Source organism: Ascaphus truei, chromosome 3, assembly GCF_040206685.1.
Source record: "Ascaphus truei isolate aAscTru1 chromosome 3, aAscTru1.hap1, whole genome shotgun sequence".
NCBI lineage: Eukaryota > Metazoa > Chordata > Amphibia > Anura > Ascaphidae > Ascaphus > Ascaphus truei.
In genome coordinates this window covers 194368360-194385678 of record NC_134485.1, presented here as the reverse complement: position 1 = coordinate 194385678, position 17319 = coordinate 194368360, and the positions used below count along the sequence as shown (strand labels likewise).

At 44.8% G+C, this 17319-nt stretch overlaps 1 protein-coding gene and 1 long non-coding RNA gene across 6 annotated transcripts in view; both read left to right on the top strand.

The window, feature by feature from the left end:
- LOC142489331 (fibronectin type III domain-containing protein 8-like) overlaps positions 1–7423 on the top strand; it is a 71619-nt gene extending 64196 nt beyond the window's left edge. For 3 of the 5 annotated variants that reach the window (XM_075589889.1, XM_075589888.1, XM_075589892.1), the window contains 2 exons: positions 2353–2580; positions 4591–5621. In XM_075589889.1, coding sequence (XP_075446004.1) covers positions 2353–2580; positions 4591–4701 — 339 coding nt within the window. In that variant the 3' untranslated portion in view covers positions 4702–5621. Of the gene's footprint in view, positions 1–2352; positions 2581–4590; positions 5622–7341 lie in introns of those variants that run through there. The other 2 variants (XM_075589891.1, XM_075589890.1) reach the window with 2 other exon arrangements.
- Positions 7424–7448: 25 nt separating this feature from the next.
- Positions 7449–10938, top strand: LOC142489335 (uncharacterized). Its single transcript, XR_012799843.1, has 3 exons — positions 7449–7621; positions 8104–8143; positions 10857–10938. It is a non-coding gene; the product is annotated as an uncharacterized LOC142489335 (long non-coding RNA).
- Positions 10939–17319: the final 6381 nt, after the last annotated feature.

The following is a 17319-nucleotide window of genomic DNA, read 5'->3' as shown; positions in this document are numbered from 1 at the left end:
TGCTTTTGGAAAACAAATGTAGGCTTTTATTTTGCCCAAAACTTTAACATCATAACGTATTAGCTTGTGGTCAGTATAAACAGAGCGAACAAATAAACCAGGCCTAGCTCCTATAGGGAGCATTGACTATACCAAGAATGTAGTCCCTATCTGTGGGGTGGAGGGCTACGCCCCTTTCCAACCATAACAAAAGCTTTGTCTGGAGTAAGTTTTACCTTCAGGCCCCCGGGTTCCTCCTGGCTGGGATAGGAGATGGAAAGTCCAGGGACTGGGTACTCTCCCTTCAGCGGTCAGGGGTGGTAGCTTCCTAGACCAGAGAGTTCAACTGCAGCTTCTGTAAACAGGTTTCGCCTGTCTCACTATCTGACAGGGGACCCACCCTGTTACACTCTGCTATTCTAGAAAATACCTTCCTGTGTCAGAAGACACCTTAAAGCCCATTCACTTAGATGTAAATTTGGCCCTTCAGCTGTGCAACCCAATGTGCCAAAATTTGAAATCTCTGTTTTCTGGGGACATAGTTGCTACTGTAGTTCTCCCAAAAAGAGCAATGTTGTCTGATCGCCTTAATGTTACCACCTGCACAGTGCAGAAACGATCATCATCTGGTGGCTTCTGAATACATCACCCATACATCTATATATACTGTATGTATTATTTTTAAGCACATTAAATTAGGAGTTCTTGAAAGAAGTAGCTCAGCACTCAAGAAGGTTCACTAAAATTAAATAGCTGTGCCACACAAAGAGAGCTTGTCCACTTCTATAAACTTACTGAGTGCAGAACAGCTACAGTTGCTTATTGTATAAACTTTTTTGTTTGCTTAGAACAGTTTTAGTGACAGTTTTGTGTCCCAAGTGCTTTATTTTATGTTTCTTCTACTGTTGCATATTATGATTAATGCTACTGGTATGTATAGTCACTTTGTCATGTCTGCTAAAAATTAGGCTTAAAATCCAGTTGTTTCCCTCATCTCCAAATTAAGTAATATGTCTAATGCAGTGTTTTTCAACCAGGATTCCTAGGAACCATTGGATTCCCCGGGTATCCCTGCAATTTTCTGGTAATTTGAAAATTGTGTCAAATACAGAAGAATTTACAATGTATTTGATCTCAGACGCGCTATTAGAGAGGGTTGGGGTTCCTTTTAATGCATCTGATCTCAGACGCGCTATTAGAGAGGGTTGGGATTCCTTACAATGCATCTGATCTCAGACGTGCTATTAGAGAGGGTCGGGGTTCCTTACAATGCATCTGATCTCAGACGCGCTATTAGAGAGGGTTGGGATTCCTTACAATGCATCTGATCTCAGACGCGCTATTAGAGAGGGTTGGGTTCCTTTTAATGCATCTGATCTCAGACGCGCTATTAGACAGTGTCGGGGTTCCTTACAATGCATCTGATCTCAGACGCGCTATTAGAGAGGGTTGGGGTTCCTTTTAATGCATCTGATCTCAGACGCGCTATTAGAAAGAGTTGGGGTTCCTTACAATTCATCTGATTTCAAACACGCTACTAGAGAGGGTTGGGGTACCTCAGCATTTAACTTAGGGTTCCTTAACCAAAAAAAGGTTTGAAACCACTGGCCTAATGTGCTTTGAACTATGTTTAAAATTATGATTTTTCGTAGATTTTTTTAGCGCTGCAAATTTTGAATTAAGCAAAGAAACAAAACAAAATGAAAAAGGGGTAGATCAAATTGGGAGGTTATAAATTAACAACTGAACATTAGTTTGACGGTTTCCTGTGAAGTTGTTACTTTTTTGTGCCATCGGGTGTGTCAGGAGATTAACGACATGGCCGGGATAGATGATTGTACTTATTTTTCCTTTTTAATGCAACACTTGGATGCAATCAAATAATATCACTGAGATAATCACTTAGATGGTAAGCTCTTTGGGGTAGGGACTCTTTCCTAATGTCTACTTTAATGTTTGTAGCGCTTATAACCAACATGTCACGTTTGTCACTGCTGTAAAGCGCTATGTACATGGATGGCGCTATACAAATAAAGATATACATAAAGTATATTACCTATGGGGTAATATTACTACAGTAATCTATTACTGAATGCTTGTCACTTGACAACCTATGAGCATTAGTGAAATGTGAAACAATATTAGTTGCCTTTATCCCCTACAGTATTCTTCTCAACCCTGATGTTTTGTTGTATTTCTGTCCCTGATCCAACAGAATAATAGCATCTGAGAGCCTCAATTTAGTAGTCCAATACTATCCAATAATAATCAGTAATGACAAATAACTAACCTGGAAAAGCAAAACATAGTGTGTATATAATTAGGGAGCTGTGGAGAATATTTGAATTACTGCTGTGTTTCACCCCCCTTTAGATTTATTGGATGCCTTGCATGCAAAAGGTGATGTTTTACGAGATGCTTATGAAGGAGGTGATCTTGGGGAATGTGGACATAGCAGAGCACGGAAAAAACTCCTGGGTTTTCACACACATCTATTTGTGCAAATTCGAAGTGAAGAACCTGAAGTCATGTACCAGGTACTTTGTTTGTGTGCGAGCCGTTAACATCGCGGGATCTGGGCAGTGGTCCAACCCCTGCATGGTGAGTGAGCTGGACTGGGGAACATGGCAAAATATTTAATATCCCAGTCCAACTTAATATGTATTGGAGTTGTAACAAAGTAAAATCTTTTTATACTGACATGTTGTTTTGCAAGCGCGTCACTGCCGTCACTTTAATCCTACTTGGGACTGCGCCTTTCAGTTTAGCGTGCTCATTTGCATGTCATTCCCCAGAATCCCTGGCTGCAGTGGAAGTGCTGTATTCTAATAGATAATGGGGAAAAGCAGGGTTGCAGCCCTGTCTGAGACATGTGACAGTGCTCACAAGTGATATTTATATTGACTAGTTTTGATAAACCAAGGCTTGCGAGTCAAAAGGTGGTTAATGATGAAGGAAAAGTAGCCTGGGATAACATTAACTGGTATTGACATAGATGATAATGACTGGGCAATGATAAGGATATTTATAGGTCACAGTAAGTTTTCATAAGTAATTTATTATGTGACTGATTTTATGAAGCCTTTGGCTGACATCAGACTGCAATCTGACTCCGAGGCTCATTTTGCACCCCAGGCATATACTGTAAAAGGAATGAGTTGTTTTACATTAAGCATAATATTCTCAGACTACTTGCCACTGGTATTTGATTGGGAGAAACAGAAGTTCAGGAGCGCAAATAGATCCAGGTGCATATGAAAATAAAATAGAAGTATATAGTGCATTACATTAGTGGTGAAATAATTGAAATAATAAATGTATACAGATGCAGCGGCCATTATTCGAACAAATCACGCGGGGTATACCTCGGATTACCCATGTCATGGCGCAGGATTTCTTCCAACCGTACCGCCTTAAGACACGAGTGCAGAAAATGGCATTTTAGTGTTCTGGCTTTTGAACACCTGAAATTGACACAGTAGCACAGTACTGTACACATTACAATTCATTCATTGCATTTAATTGCACACAATAAATGAAATTCAAACAAAGCAACTGCGATAAACACGCGTGCCTGGGGGGATTGGCCGCGTTAATGCCGCGTGGAGTACAGCAGCGCACACGAAAACGGCTCAGTGATTTGTTAAAAAATAATGGCCGCTGCATCTGTAGCTCACTCAAATGGTCTGTGAGGGGATTTAGCAGCAATCTGAGGAAGCTCGAGAGAAGGAAACGCATAGGGTGGATCTTATATAGACGTTTAGAGGACTGCTCAGTTGCTGCTGGACATTTTGGAAGTACTTTTAGTCGTCATTTGGTCCCTCTGTTGCTGGGCTTCACCAGCTTTCCCTGTGAAACAGCCGTCGCAGCTGGAATACCAGTGGGAGAGGGGAGTGCTGTATCTACCCCAGAATCTGACCCTACACCTACCTTAGCATTTTGCTTGTGAGTGCAATATATCTTTTCACCGTATATTTTTATCATAAAGCAATATGCACTATCACTATCCGTGTCCCTCTATTTTCTATGTGGGATTCCCCTCCCTTTGTCCCCTACTTTCTTCAACCGGCTCTGACGAATGCAACTGTGCGAGTGCTGGGATACCTACATGAGTTGGTTACTCAGAATAACCGCACTGCCTAAATCCACTCACTTTTTTCAGTCTAGCTTCTTGGCACTACACGGAAATAGAAATGTGATTAAAACAAGCTAATTATTAAGGAACAATGCTATCCATGTTTTCCTCATTGATTGGCTGGTCGTTCAAAATAATTTTGAGAAAGCATTCTTTGGCATCATTGATTTATGAATCTTTGCGGTCCAGCATTGTATCCACATTATTTAGAAAGGGGAAAGTAGTGGAGCCACCGATGGTTACTGTGAGTACCTGGTTTGAGATATAGCTTTTTGTGACTTTGCAAAAGTCACTTTATCTTCCTACACTTGAGGCACTAAACTTTATATTGTAAGTTCTTCAGGGTAGGGATTTATTGTGCACATATATTAATCGATACAACTCTGCAAAATCAGCAAGACAATATTCTAAAAATAATGTTACGTATTGGCCTGTTATTCAGTTTTACGGGTTTTCTTCCAACTTTTCTCTTACAGTTTCTGACTACTTGCTGTTGTGAGCAAACAAAATCCACAGAGGACAGCCCTGTCACGGTCTCTGTCCAGAGATGTCTGAAACCCAAAACCCATAACATTGTCTTTAGTTGAGACAGGTCTTTCCAAACTGAAGATGATACCACAGTGAAAGAAAAAGTAGACAGTCACAGAAGCCCTACTAGGAAATGGTTCTTCATCCAGGGCTAAAAGACTGGATCACAGAGGCCACACTGCTGCTGCTCCACCTTCTCCATGGTCACTTCAACCTCAGTATAGCACTTTGGACAGGGCTCAGTGCTAACATTTTGGTCTGTATACCAGAAGGGTTCCTATCTAGTTGAGATGTAAACTGTACAGCCCAGTTGGTAGGGAGACGGAGGTTGAAACAAGATAAATTCATATAGAAGCAGAATGAAAATGTAGAGCTGCTTTATGAAAATCAGCAAAAGCAAGAAACTAGATTCCTCTTGGTGACATGGCAAGTTATACAACTTTGGTTGCACAAGCCCATCCTGAAAATATGCACTGAATAAATTGCACTAGTTTGATGTATGCTTGTTCTGTATCAGAAGAGCATGCATTGTATTACAGAGAAATCTATTGCAAGTCCCATGGCACAGAATAGTTAATGTAAATTGCCCCCTGTCTCACAACCAACGCAAGTTCAATTAAACGTAAAGACGACATTACGCCAGCTTCTCTACTGTGCATTGCTAAACCCTGGAGGCAGATACTGTGTGCAAGCAGCTCTTGGTTTTTATGCTATATTGAATTATTATTTTTCTACATGTAAATCATTAAGACTGAACGCGTAAAATGCTAATGAATATTCTAACTGACAAATATTTATTTAATAAAATTTAGTAACCTTTTCAGTGTCAAAGGAACTTGCAAAACACCCTGGCACTAAATTGGTTCCTATGGATTGTATTTTAACATTGTATTTTAACTGTTGGGTTATACAGTAGCTTTGCTGTTGACTATTGAGCACTTACTGACTGAACTGATAGAATTCTAATAAACTATACAAATACACATTAAATGTTTGTCTTTTGTAATAAAATGTTCTCAATCAAGTGAAATATTATTTATTTATAAAATGTTTTACGAGGAAGTATTACATTTAAAGTTATTTCTCGTTTTCAAGTATGTCCTGGCCACAGAGTTATGATGACAATAAAAGGTTACATTATATGAACACATGTTATACATTCAGTTTACAGACATTTCATGGGTAGTTAGAGATAATATATGTGTGTGGGAATTGTAACAGAGCATCGCTAGCATCAGAGAATGACAGTAAATGTCTGACACCCTTTGGCTGCCGCCTTTGGGGAGACTTGTGTGGTCTCATATCAGAGTCCTCCTGAGGTGACGTGATAGCAGCTGGATGCAAACAGACCCTCCAAACAAAATGCCGTGGGGAGGAGAAGGTGACGAAATCCAGATTTTTCAAGCTGTATCTGTCCTTACGAAATATTATAAACCAATTGTGACATTTAAGCCAAGACCAATGATTCTGGAGCTGAACAGTTTACATTTCAGCCCTGGGGACCTGCTGCTTTCTGAGATTCTTACAGCGTAAAGTGCTGCCGGTAACATCCCCTTGAAAAGTTGAGGTTTTAAATATGTGTAACGCAGACCTGTTTGAGGCAGGCAATTTAAACCTTCAGGAAGTACCGGTGGCACCTTCTCCGGTAAATTTCTTGAGAAACATGGGGTCCCTGGAGCTGAAATTAACGCAGTTCAGATGCGAAGACTCCTGCTTCCTATACATGTTACAAAACTAAGGTTCCAGCACAAACTACTCCTTTAAGGGGTCTCATCTGGGTAATTGATAATGATTTTACCCAAGTTAGACTTGGAATAGGTTTCAATTCCTCTGTATGGGCGCCAAGGGAGCTGCACAAACCATGTCACCTTGTACTAGGAATATGCGGACAGCTGGGAAAACACCTCCCCTGTTCCCACCCTCAGCACATCACATCATCACTATCAAATAAGTAAAACATCATCAATATGTCTATTAACCTGACACAACTTAACATCATTGTAAATTTGAACCGACTGAGTAACTGTTGGATCTCATCAAACTCAGAACCAATAATCACCAGATTATCAGGACATGAAATAGGCTATTGGGTCCCCTTCCACAAGAGTGTTAGCATACTGTTCATACTGTTACTTATAGAATTTCTAGCATTGATCCTAACCGTCCCTTCCTACTAACTTTTCTTATAGCTCCCTGGGAAAATTTGACCCCACAACCGACATCCTGCAAATTATGTTTTCCAACTATGCCTCCACTCACAATCATGTAGACTAGCCCTGTCTGCTGGAACCAGCTAGCACATGAGTAATCAAATAAACTTAATACCTTAACCACGACCCAGAAAATAAAGATGTACATTTCAGCAAACCATTATGCATCAATACAGCTGATCTTATTACCCCTTCCATTCAGCCCCAAAGTATCAGTCTTCATCCCTCCCCCTCCCTGCTTGTACTCATTACCCCATGCAGCCGCTATCCGCAATCTGAAATCCCTCTTCAACTTTTGCATGTTAAAACACTCCTGGGCTCCCAGCTGCCGATTCCCCTCAGAGGCCCGCGCCGCCACCCCTCCAGCGGAGCCCTCCGCCATGAAGGGAAGATGCTCGGAGATCACCACCTTCCTGGAACTTCTCTCTGGACCCCCTGTCTCTTCCGTCTCCTCGATGTGATGAGCCTTCTCCTCTCTCCACTCTGCAGATGCTGAAACTACATCTTGAATCGGCCTCTGCTGCATCAGTGGCCACTCTCGCTCCGATAGGGAAGGAAGATCCGAACCAGCCCTCTGGTCGGGTAAGGAATGCGAAGACTGAATGTAGGGACTTAGTACTGTAACTTTTAATGATTAGGCTGAAATCGACTGAAATGTAACACTGTCTCTTTAATTTCTTAATTGGACTCACTTGGCCGCTATTTCTTCCCTGCTTCGTGTCGAGCACTTCACTTCTCTCCCGGACGACTCGGGTGAGGACTTCGCCTGGTAAGTAAATATGTCTTTAATTCCCAATTTTCCTAGGAAACTCGCCCCTTCTTCAAGATTATTTATGGTAAAGGCATTACCACTCTAACACAAGCAATCCAAATGGAAAGGTCCATCAGTATCGCATGCCATTTCCCCTTAGAAGTTCGTGATGGGCTGGAGAGCGTCTCTTGCTCAAAGTTGTGGGAGAGATATCCTGGATGACTTGCAGAGAAATTCCCTCATATTCCATAGATGTGGAATTTCTTGCAATTTTACTGAGGGCATCGTTTAGTTTAAAAAAGTGGAACCACATAATTATATCCCTGGGTGGGTCTTTAGTTTGAGGCCTAGCCTGTAAGGCACTGTGGCACCTATCTAGGTGCAGCTCGGCCTCTGTTTTATAGGACAGAACAGACATTTTGAAATTAACTCCTCAATGTCAGTGATATTTTCTGGCACTCCACGGATTATAACATTGTTCCTCCTGTCTCTGTTCTCAGAATCCTGCCTGTCTGCGATGTCGGAGACCTGTTTTTTGAGGTAAGAGTTCATTTTTTCGATTTTGTGTTCCGACTTCATTGTTGCATCTAATTTAGATTCCAGCTCATCCGTCCAGACACCTACAGAGGTGATATCTCTCCTCAACTCCTGCATCTCTTTGTGAAGCAGGGATTTTAGATCACAAAAAGTTTTTTCAAATCTGCTTTCAAGTCACTTCTTGTGACTATTTCTCTCTCCAGACTGTTGCTCCGCTCTCTCCTTGAGTCCAGTTCTGAGTCGGACCCGTAGCTTGATGTAGGGGCTGCGGATCTGCCCGAGCGCCATTGCGGCAGTTTTGAAATATTTTGTTATATCTGGGGAAGGCCGCTTTCTCAGGGTCCTTGTGGTCATCCTGGGGTGTTCTGGTTTCGATTGGTGTGTTTTGTGAATTCGATCGCTCTATTTTCAGTATGTTTTACTTCTTTTTATTGCTGAGTGGTAACGGAGCTAATAGCTTAGGCTTTCATCCCCACAGCCGCTGCGCATGCGCCTTCGTGAGAATCCCGGTTCAGTGTGGCATACAATTTAGACTCGGATCATGCTCCCAGTTCTCCTCGAGGGTCCCGATTTCCGTGCTTCCGCCTCCGCCTCCATTGATTCCAGGTCTGGAGGAAATTTCTTGGACCAAGATTTCGCCATAAAAAATAAGATCCCTCTGGTGAAGAAATCCGTGCCCATCTGGTTTGAGGCCATTGATGGACGCCCCCTCCAGCCAGCCTTCATCTCCTTGGAGACACAGCCACTCTCTCCCTACCCTGGATGGTCACAAGGAGATCATAACTCTGTAAGTAATCCATTCACCCTTGGTGCAGGTAATTTTGGGTCTCCCTTGGCTCCAACAGCTTAACCCACAATTAGACTGGACTGACAAGAGACCTATTCAATGGGCCCCCCTATGTACCGGCTCCTGTGTTATTCCTGTGCAACATATCTGCGGGCTAGGTACCCCTAAGTCAGACAAGCCTACTCTTCCTGGTCTACTCCGAATTCTTAGATGTCTTTGATAAAGTACGTTCTGAGATTCTCCCTCCTCATCGCCCTTTTGATTGCTCATCGACCTCCAGCCCGGAGCTGTCCTTCCCAAGTCTAGGTCCTACCTGCTCTCTATGCCCGAGACCAAGGCAATGTCGGACTACATTCAGGAGAATCTAAAAAAAGGCTTCATTAGGAACTCCTCTTCCCCAGCCGGGGCTGGTTTCTTTTTCATTAAAAAGAAAGACGGCTCACTCCGTCCATGCGTAGATGACAGAGGCCTTAATAAAATTACCTTAAAAAAACGGTACCCCCTGCCACTTATCTCTGAATTATTTGATCGCCTGCAAGGTTCTATTATCTTTTCCAAACTTAATCTCCGTGGGGCCTACAATTTAATATGTATACAGTAAGGCAAGGGGTTGAGTGGAAGATGGCATTTAATATTAGAGATGGTCACTACGAATATCTGGTCACGCCCTTCGGACTATGTAACGCCCCTGCTGTTTTTCAGGAATTTATGAATAAGAAAATTTTCGGGATGTTCTCAATACCTTCGTCATTGTTTACCTCGATGATATCCTTATTTTTTCCAAATCTCTCACTGAACACATCCAGCACACCAAACTTGTCCTCTCTCGTCTCCGCGAGAACCATCTCTACGCCAAGATGTACAAATGCATGTTTCACCAAACATCCACTTCCTTCCTAGGATATATCATTTCTGATGCCGGTCTCTCTATGGATCCCGAGAAACTCAAGGCAGTTTTGTACTGGCCACAGCCGACTTCACTCAAAGAGATTCTTGGGCTTTGCGAATTATTATCGCAAATTTATCTGTAATTTCTCTTCTATAGTCACCCCGATCACTGCTCTTATGAAGAAAGGGGTGGATACTTCTTCCTGGCCTCCTGAGGCACTTCAGGCCTTTGATGCTCTCAAGAAAGCCTTTGTTTCCGCTCTCATCCTACGCCATCCTGACCCCAAACTCCCCTTCACTCTTTAGGTAGATGCTTCAGATGTAGGCGCTGGAGCCATTTTCTCACAGAGGCAAAGTCCTCAAGACAGATTACATCCTTATGGTTTCTTTTCCAAAAAGTTTTCGCCCACCGAACAATACTATGATGTGGGCAACCGCGAACTTTTAGCTATCAAGCTGGCTCTCCAAGAATGGAGACATCTATTGGAGGCACCGAGACCCCAATTTTGATCCTCACAGATCATAAAAATGTGTTGTATATTGAAGGGGCTCGTCGCCTTGGCTCCCGTCAGGCTCGTTGGGCTTTTTTTTGCTTCAAGATTCAACTACATAATTTCTTACATCCCTGAAACCAAGAACCTCAACGCCGATGCTTTATCCCACCAATTCGTCTCTGAAGACAAAACAGAGGACATTTCTGAAACTATCCTACTCTCTAAACTTATCATCTCTGCCAATTCCTTTGACATATTGGATAAGATCCTGGCTTCCCAATCACGTGTTCCTAAGGGTATAGAGGTGCCAGAGGGTTGTCTGTATGGTGCTCCACAATTCGCAAAAAAAATCCATGAATGGGGTCATTCCTCTAAATCCGCCGGTCATCCAGGTTCGAAAAGAACTTCGGATTTAATCAGACGCACTTTTTGGTGGCCTAACATACGCAAGGATATCGACTAATTCATCAGGTCGTACTCCGTCTGTTCCTGCAACAAATCCTCCCGCAACAAAACTTCAGGTCTTCTCCGTTCTTGCCTATTCCAGATCGTACACTGAAGAAAAGGAAACCTAGATTACCAGCAGAGCCCCGACGGAGGCAGATATCAGGTGGTTAAATAGACCGATAGCCCACACGAACCTCCTATCAAGCAGGTAAGTGAAATTCATACATTAAAAACAGGTAGCACAGTAATATCTGGCAATGCTTTGTCCCCTACATCAGCGCTGATCGTAAGTATATCAGCGCTGATATGCTCGAGGGCAAGCCTAACTAGTATAGTGGATAAGGAACGGTCCCTATGGTGAACAGGATCCTACTGTGTGATAGTAACACATAGGAGCAATAATATAAACCGCACACGGGGCGCCAGCAGTATCGCAGCTAAGAACAATATCAATCAATGCTGCATTCAGATGAAAGGCTTCCCGCGTGTCAGGAGTAGGTAAGTGGCCACCGTCGGGGCTCTGCCTCAATCAGCTGTTCTATACCGGCTGGGTAAGAAGCACGAGTCTAGCTCTCGGCAGGTTTACTCATCCTGCCGTGATACTTCACGGATTAGCCATCTAGGAGTGCTTCTTGTATACACCACCTGTTAATACCTCTCTGACTAGGTGGATATCTGGGTAAACTTCTACCAGTGTAATCATACCCACCGCGTGTCACGGTATACTGCAGCTAGTATATATTCTTCGCAGAGGTTACACACTATCAGCTGCTCAGGACTCTATGGAGATTATATGAGTACTTCTCTCATTAGTTCAACACGGCTCATAGTACCCTCTATGGGTGTTTGCATTAACTCTTACATACCCCCTAGACCTTTTTCTTTTAAGGCTCTAGGGACTGCAATCACAAAGTGCCTTCTCCAGTTCTAGGACAAGCAGCTTGTAGTGTTTGTATGTGATCATACAGCAGTTTCAGGTGGACACACACAGTATATTGCTGTGTCTGGCATAGATGTTACCTATATACCACTTATATGTCACCATAGATTCAGAGCACATATAAGCTCTGAGAATATACATTTATATGTGGATGGACATTTAGTGTATGGTGGTTACATCACGGACCTATCTCCGCAATAAAGGAGGCTATATACATAGCCACAGATCCTAAATATCCATAAAGGATCTCCATATGTACACACTACTTAACTACCTTTGGTTAAGTTACTAATGATCACAGTCACGTGCTGTTTGACACATTCTCTGATTTTAAAGCCCATTTTTTTATTCATTGTTTATTAATAAAATATTTTAATTATGTCACTATACATTTAGTTTGATAGAGTGCTGGTAAACTAGGTTTCCTTTTCTTCTGTGTACCTTTATCCCCTACCTGGTAAGCACCTCAAACGTGGTTCACATTGTACCGGTGCAGGAGTTTTCCTTGTGGGTAGCTATTCCAGATCGGCCATGGACCCACCTTTCAATGGACTTTATTGTCGAGCTCCCTGTCTCTAGTGGGATGAACACCATACTTGTAATCGTTGACCGGTTTTCTAAACAGGCACTTTTTATTCCCCCCAAGGGCCTTCCCAATTCTGCCACTCTGGCAGACATCTTTATTAAAGAGATTTTTCGCATCCATGGAGTCCCACTTTCCATAGTGTCCGATTGCGGATCCCAATTTATTTCCAAGTTCTGGCGGGCCTTCACTCAGAGGTTGGATATTGCTTCATTTCTCATCAGGTTACCACCCGCAGACCAACGGACAGACTGAGAGAACAAACCAGTCACTAGAGCAATATCTCAGGTGTTTCATATCCGACGCACAAGACGACTGGGTGGACCTCCTGCCTTGGGCCGAGTTCGCCCATAACTCCCTCAGAAACGAATCCACCCAAGAGTCACCGTTCTTTATAAATTATGGGTTTCACCCCTCACGCCTTCCCGTCTCTTCTACTCCATCCGGGGTCCCTGCAGCAGACTACAGAGTAAATACTCTACAAGACTCCTGGAGGAGAATTCAGAGAACCTACAAGAGACCGTTTTGGGACAGAAATCACAGGTGGAACGCCATCGCCGTGAAACACCCAAGTTTCGGCCAGGAGACAAGGTGTGGCTTTCATCGAGGAATATTAGGTTGAAGACCCCTATGCTAAAGCTGGCTCCCAGGTTCCTAGGCCCCTTTACGGTGTTGAACAGATAACCCGGTGGCCTATCGGCTTCAACTTCCTCAATCCATGAGGATTCCAGCGGTCTTCCACGTCTCCCTTCTTAAACCGGTCTTCCAAAGTCCCAGATTCCCCGACATCTCTGCTAAACCATCACCGGTGATGGTACAAGGCTGAGAAGAATTCGAAGTCCAGTCTATAATAGACTCATGAATGTCCCGAGGATCGGTCCAGTACCTGGTACATTGGAGAGGGTTTGGACCAGAGGAAAGGTCCTGGATACCTCATCACCAGGTTCACGCTCCTGCTCTCTTAAGACGGTTCCACGTCAGGTTTCTGCAGAAGCCATTTCGGAGTCGTCCTGAAGCCGCTCCTCAAGGGGGGGGGGGTACTGTAAGGAATCAGGGAACATGTCCTCTGTGGCGTGTTCCCTCCTTACCTGCTGCAGCGCACTCCCCCGCTCTGTTTACAGAGCGCACACGCGCAGGTGTTCACTACGTGCCATGGAGCTTGTCTCCGCCCCCCAGTCGCGTTGTGCGTCTGTCACGCGCGGCGCACGCACGTGATTTCGGGCACCGCTCCCCAGCTGCGTGGCAAGTTCCTAAATGCCCACTTGTCTTCTGCAGCCTATCCCTGCCTCCACAGAGGCTGCACCTCTGCTCCGCCCCCAGGCTCATTGGTTCCTGTTTAGATAAAAGACTTTCACTTTCACCTTGCTGAGCATAAACCTGTGTAGCCTTGTGTTACTGCGTTTGCTGTGCCTTGCCTTGTGTCTTGTTGCTGTCTCTCTGTTGCTTTCTTGTGTATGGACCCGGCTTGATTATAGGACCCCCCTCTGGATAAAGACCACGTCTTGAGTATTTGACCCGCTATGGATAATGACTCCGGCTTGCCTCTGACTACCCACACCTCTCCATCCCTGATCACGGCTTACGGATACACTACCAATCTCCTGGCTCCAACCCCCGACCGCGGCACAATGGACTCCGATTTTCGCACTGGCTCTGCCCCCGGACTCCGGGAAATATCTGAACTAACCCGATCTCTCCAATCCAGACCCAGCTACGCTGACAACCCACTCTCCAGGCGTGCCCCTGCTGCTGTTGGTGCGCAGTTTCATACTTTCCCACCTCAGTACCGAGGTCCCGCCTTGTTCGTGGTGAGCGCAAGTGGTACACCCTATCACGGGTTGGGGTAAGTGACGAGTGCGCCAAGCGCATCACGTATCCTGACAGTGAAGAAGGAAGATTCTTGTGTGGATTCGTTTCGCAAATTATTATGGGAAAATTCAGCGTATGCCAGAAGGTCCGTCCAATTGTCCTGAGTGTCCAAAATGAAACAACAGATGAACTGCTCGAGGGATTGATTGATCCGTTCAGTTTGACCATTGGTTTGAGGATGGTATCCGGATGAAAAGTGAAAGGCAATGCCCAATTGTTGGCAGAAGGACCTACAGAATTTAGAAATTAACTGTGATCCACGATTCGAGACGATGACTAGAGGTGTTCCACGAAGACAAAAAATCACCCTGATGAAAACTTCAGATAGTCTAAGAGCGTTAGGTAAACACTTGAGCGGGATAAAGTGAGCCTGCTTGGAGAAGCGGTCGACCACCACCAAAATAGTATTCATCCCCTTAGAAATATGCAATTCTACGATAAAGTCCGTGGAAAGGTGAGTCCATGGACAATCCGAGATAGGGAGAGGTTGGAAAAGACCTGAAGGTCTATTGCGAGGAGTCTTGTTCTGAGCGCAAGTGGCACATGCGGTGACAAAGTTCTTTATATCTTTGCGCATTCCTGACCACCATAAGGTCCTTTCCAGAAGGTCGATAGTCCTCCTTGTACCTGGGTGGCCAGAACTTTTGGATTCGTGACCCCATTCCAGTACTTTCCTGCGAAAAGCAGGTGCCATGAATAAACGCCCCTCTGGCACATTGAGACCCTCAGGAACAAAAGCTTGAGCTTTTGTGATGTCCCGTAAAGTGTCAAAGGTATTGGCTGAGTTTATACAAGACGGGGGAAGTATAGGCTCCTGATGATATTCCATATTGTCCTCTACCAAGAATTGTCGGGAGAGAGCGCCTGCCTTCACATTCTTAGAGCCGGGAAGGTAAGAACTTATGAAGTTGAGTGGGGAGAAAAACAAAGACCAAAGTGCGTGTCGTAACCCCAGGCGACGCACACCTTCAAAATCCAATAGATTCTTATGATCGGTCAGTATGGTGATGGGTTTCTCTGTACCTTCTAGTAGATGTCTCCACTCTTCTAAGGAAATGAAGAAAATCAGGGCTCCACGGATTTGCTCAACAAACTAATTTATTGCCAATAGACGACGTTTCGGCCACACAGGCCTTTCTCAAAAGCAGAAATGGCATAAGAGAAAGGCCTGTGTGTCCGAAACGTCAAGTCTATTGGCAATAAATTAGTTTGTTGAGCAAATCCGTGGAGCCCTGATTTTCTTCATTTCGTTAACCCATGATTGGCACAGAGAATCCTGAACCAGGAGCACCGGCAGTTGTATCCCCTTTTGATTTTTTATTAGTGTGCAGCATTTATTTATCTTTCCACTCTTCTAAGGCCATCTTAATGGCCAGGAGCTCACGGTTTCCCACGTCGTAATTCTGTTCGGCGGAATAATTTTTTTTAGAAAAGAAAGCGCAAGGATGGCCTGAGGGGTCTATCTTTGAGGGATAATCGGATACCTCCCAACTGCATAGGTTCCTCTACGGCTGGAGAAGGATCCAAGGCTCCTGCAGGATGAGTAATGAATGATTGCGTACCTCGTTGGCGTTGCTCTCAGTCCTTCTCTCTTGAAGTCGTTGGTCCATCCGTATGCATAGGGCCACGAGGTCCTCTAATCCAGTGGGACGTTCTTGTGCAGCCAGTTCATCCTTGAGGTTTTCAGACAACCCTTGCCAAAATGCTGCAATCAAGGCCTCGTTATTCCAGCAGGTCTCGGCGGCTATGTTGCGAAATTCGACCGTGTACCGGGCCACAGAACAGTTACCCTGAGAAATATTTAAAAGAGATGAGGCAGCGGTTACCTAGCGTCCTGGGGTATCAAATACTCTCCGTAATTCCTTGGTGAAGCAGTTGATGTTGCAGGTAAGGTCTGACCTCTGTTCCCAGATGGGTGAGGCCCATGCCAAAGCGTCATCTGTCAGTAGTGATACGATGTATGCCACCTTAGAGCATTGAGAGGGAAAGCGGGATGGCAACATTTCAAAGTGAATAGTACACTGATTCAAAAATCCTCGACCGCCCAAGGGGTCACCTCCATAACGGTTGGGGGTAGGTAGTCGGGGCTCCGAAGCCGGGGTTGATGGAACGGGTGTAGGAGTGGAAGCCGCTGGTGGAGCAGTGTGAGGGGAGTCACGTTGCATCTGGTCACTAATTATTTACACTGAGCGTTGGAGCAGTTCCATTCGCTGGTCATTTTGAGCCAAGTATTTCTCCACTTTGTTGAACATACTGGCGTGTACATTCAATAGTCGACCCACCTCGGTGGGGTCCATTTTTGTTGGGCTGGGCATGCTGTAAATTATGCTCACCACAAACAGGACAAGAACGCAGGGCTGAGGTGGATATGTAGATAACCACCGACCTACAACCGCGAGACCGAGTCCGGAGTGCTCAGTCAGGCTTGTGTAGCCGGGTCAGGGTAGGAGAGTTCAGGTAGGGCAAGGTACTTGCCGTAGTCAGGGGTTGGAGAGTGGAGAGTAGTCATATATCCATAGCCGTGGTCAAGGCGTGGAGAGAGCGGGAGTCCAGAAGCAAGACAAGGTCCAGGGGTCTAAGAAGGCAGGGATCCAGGTAGGAGCAGAGGTCACAACAAAGACAAGGTAAGGCAATGCAAAGGCAACGAGTAGCTAGTAGCAAGCACAGGTACATAAACAAAGTTTATGCTCAGCCAATTGTCTAGGGTCTGACTGAGCATATAAAGGACCGGGACCCAATAGGGAGGCTGCAGGGAGTGAGGTCATCAAACATAAGTTGGGTGCTGATAAGAGGGAAGGGAGCGCGCAGCAGGTGATGACCAGCTGATGTTGATTTTAGCCTTAATGCCAACAGCCTGGCGTGCGCGCATGCAGTGCGCGCCGCCCATGTCACCGGCGTGCGTGTCAGAAGGGTCGGAGCTTGATATCCATCCCTCCTGGGTTCTGTCTTGTGCGCGCGGGTGGTGCCTGCGCACATCCGCCGTGACGCCTCCGAGAGGCGGGGCCTAAGCCAGATCCTGACAGTCATAAATAGTGGTTCCATTCATTCTTTTCGGGGGCAGTTAATTCTTCTTTTGTTAATGTAATACCACTATAATTATGTTTTTTGCCACTTATGTCTCCTTCTGTTTCATTCTCTCTCTCCCTGTCTCATTTTTCCTAAGTAATGCTT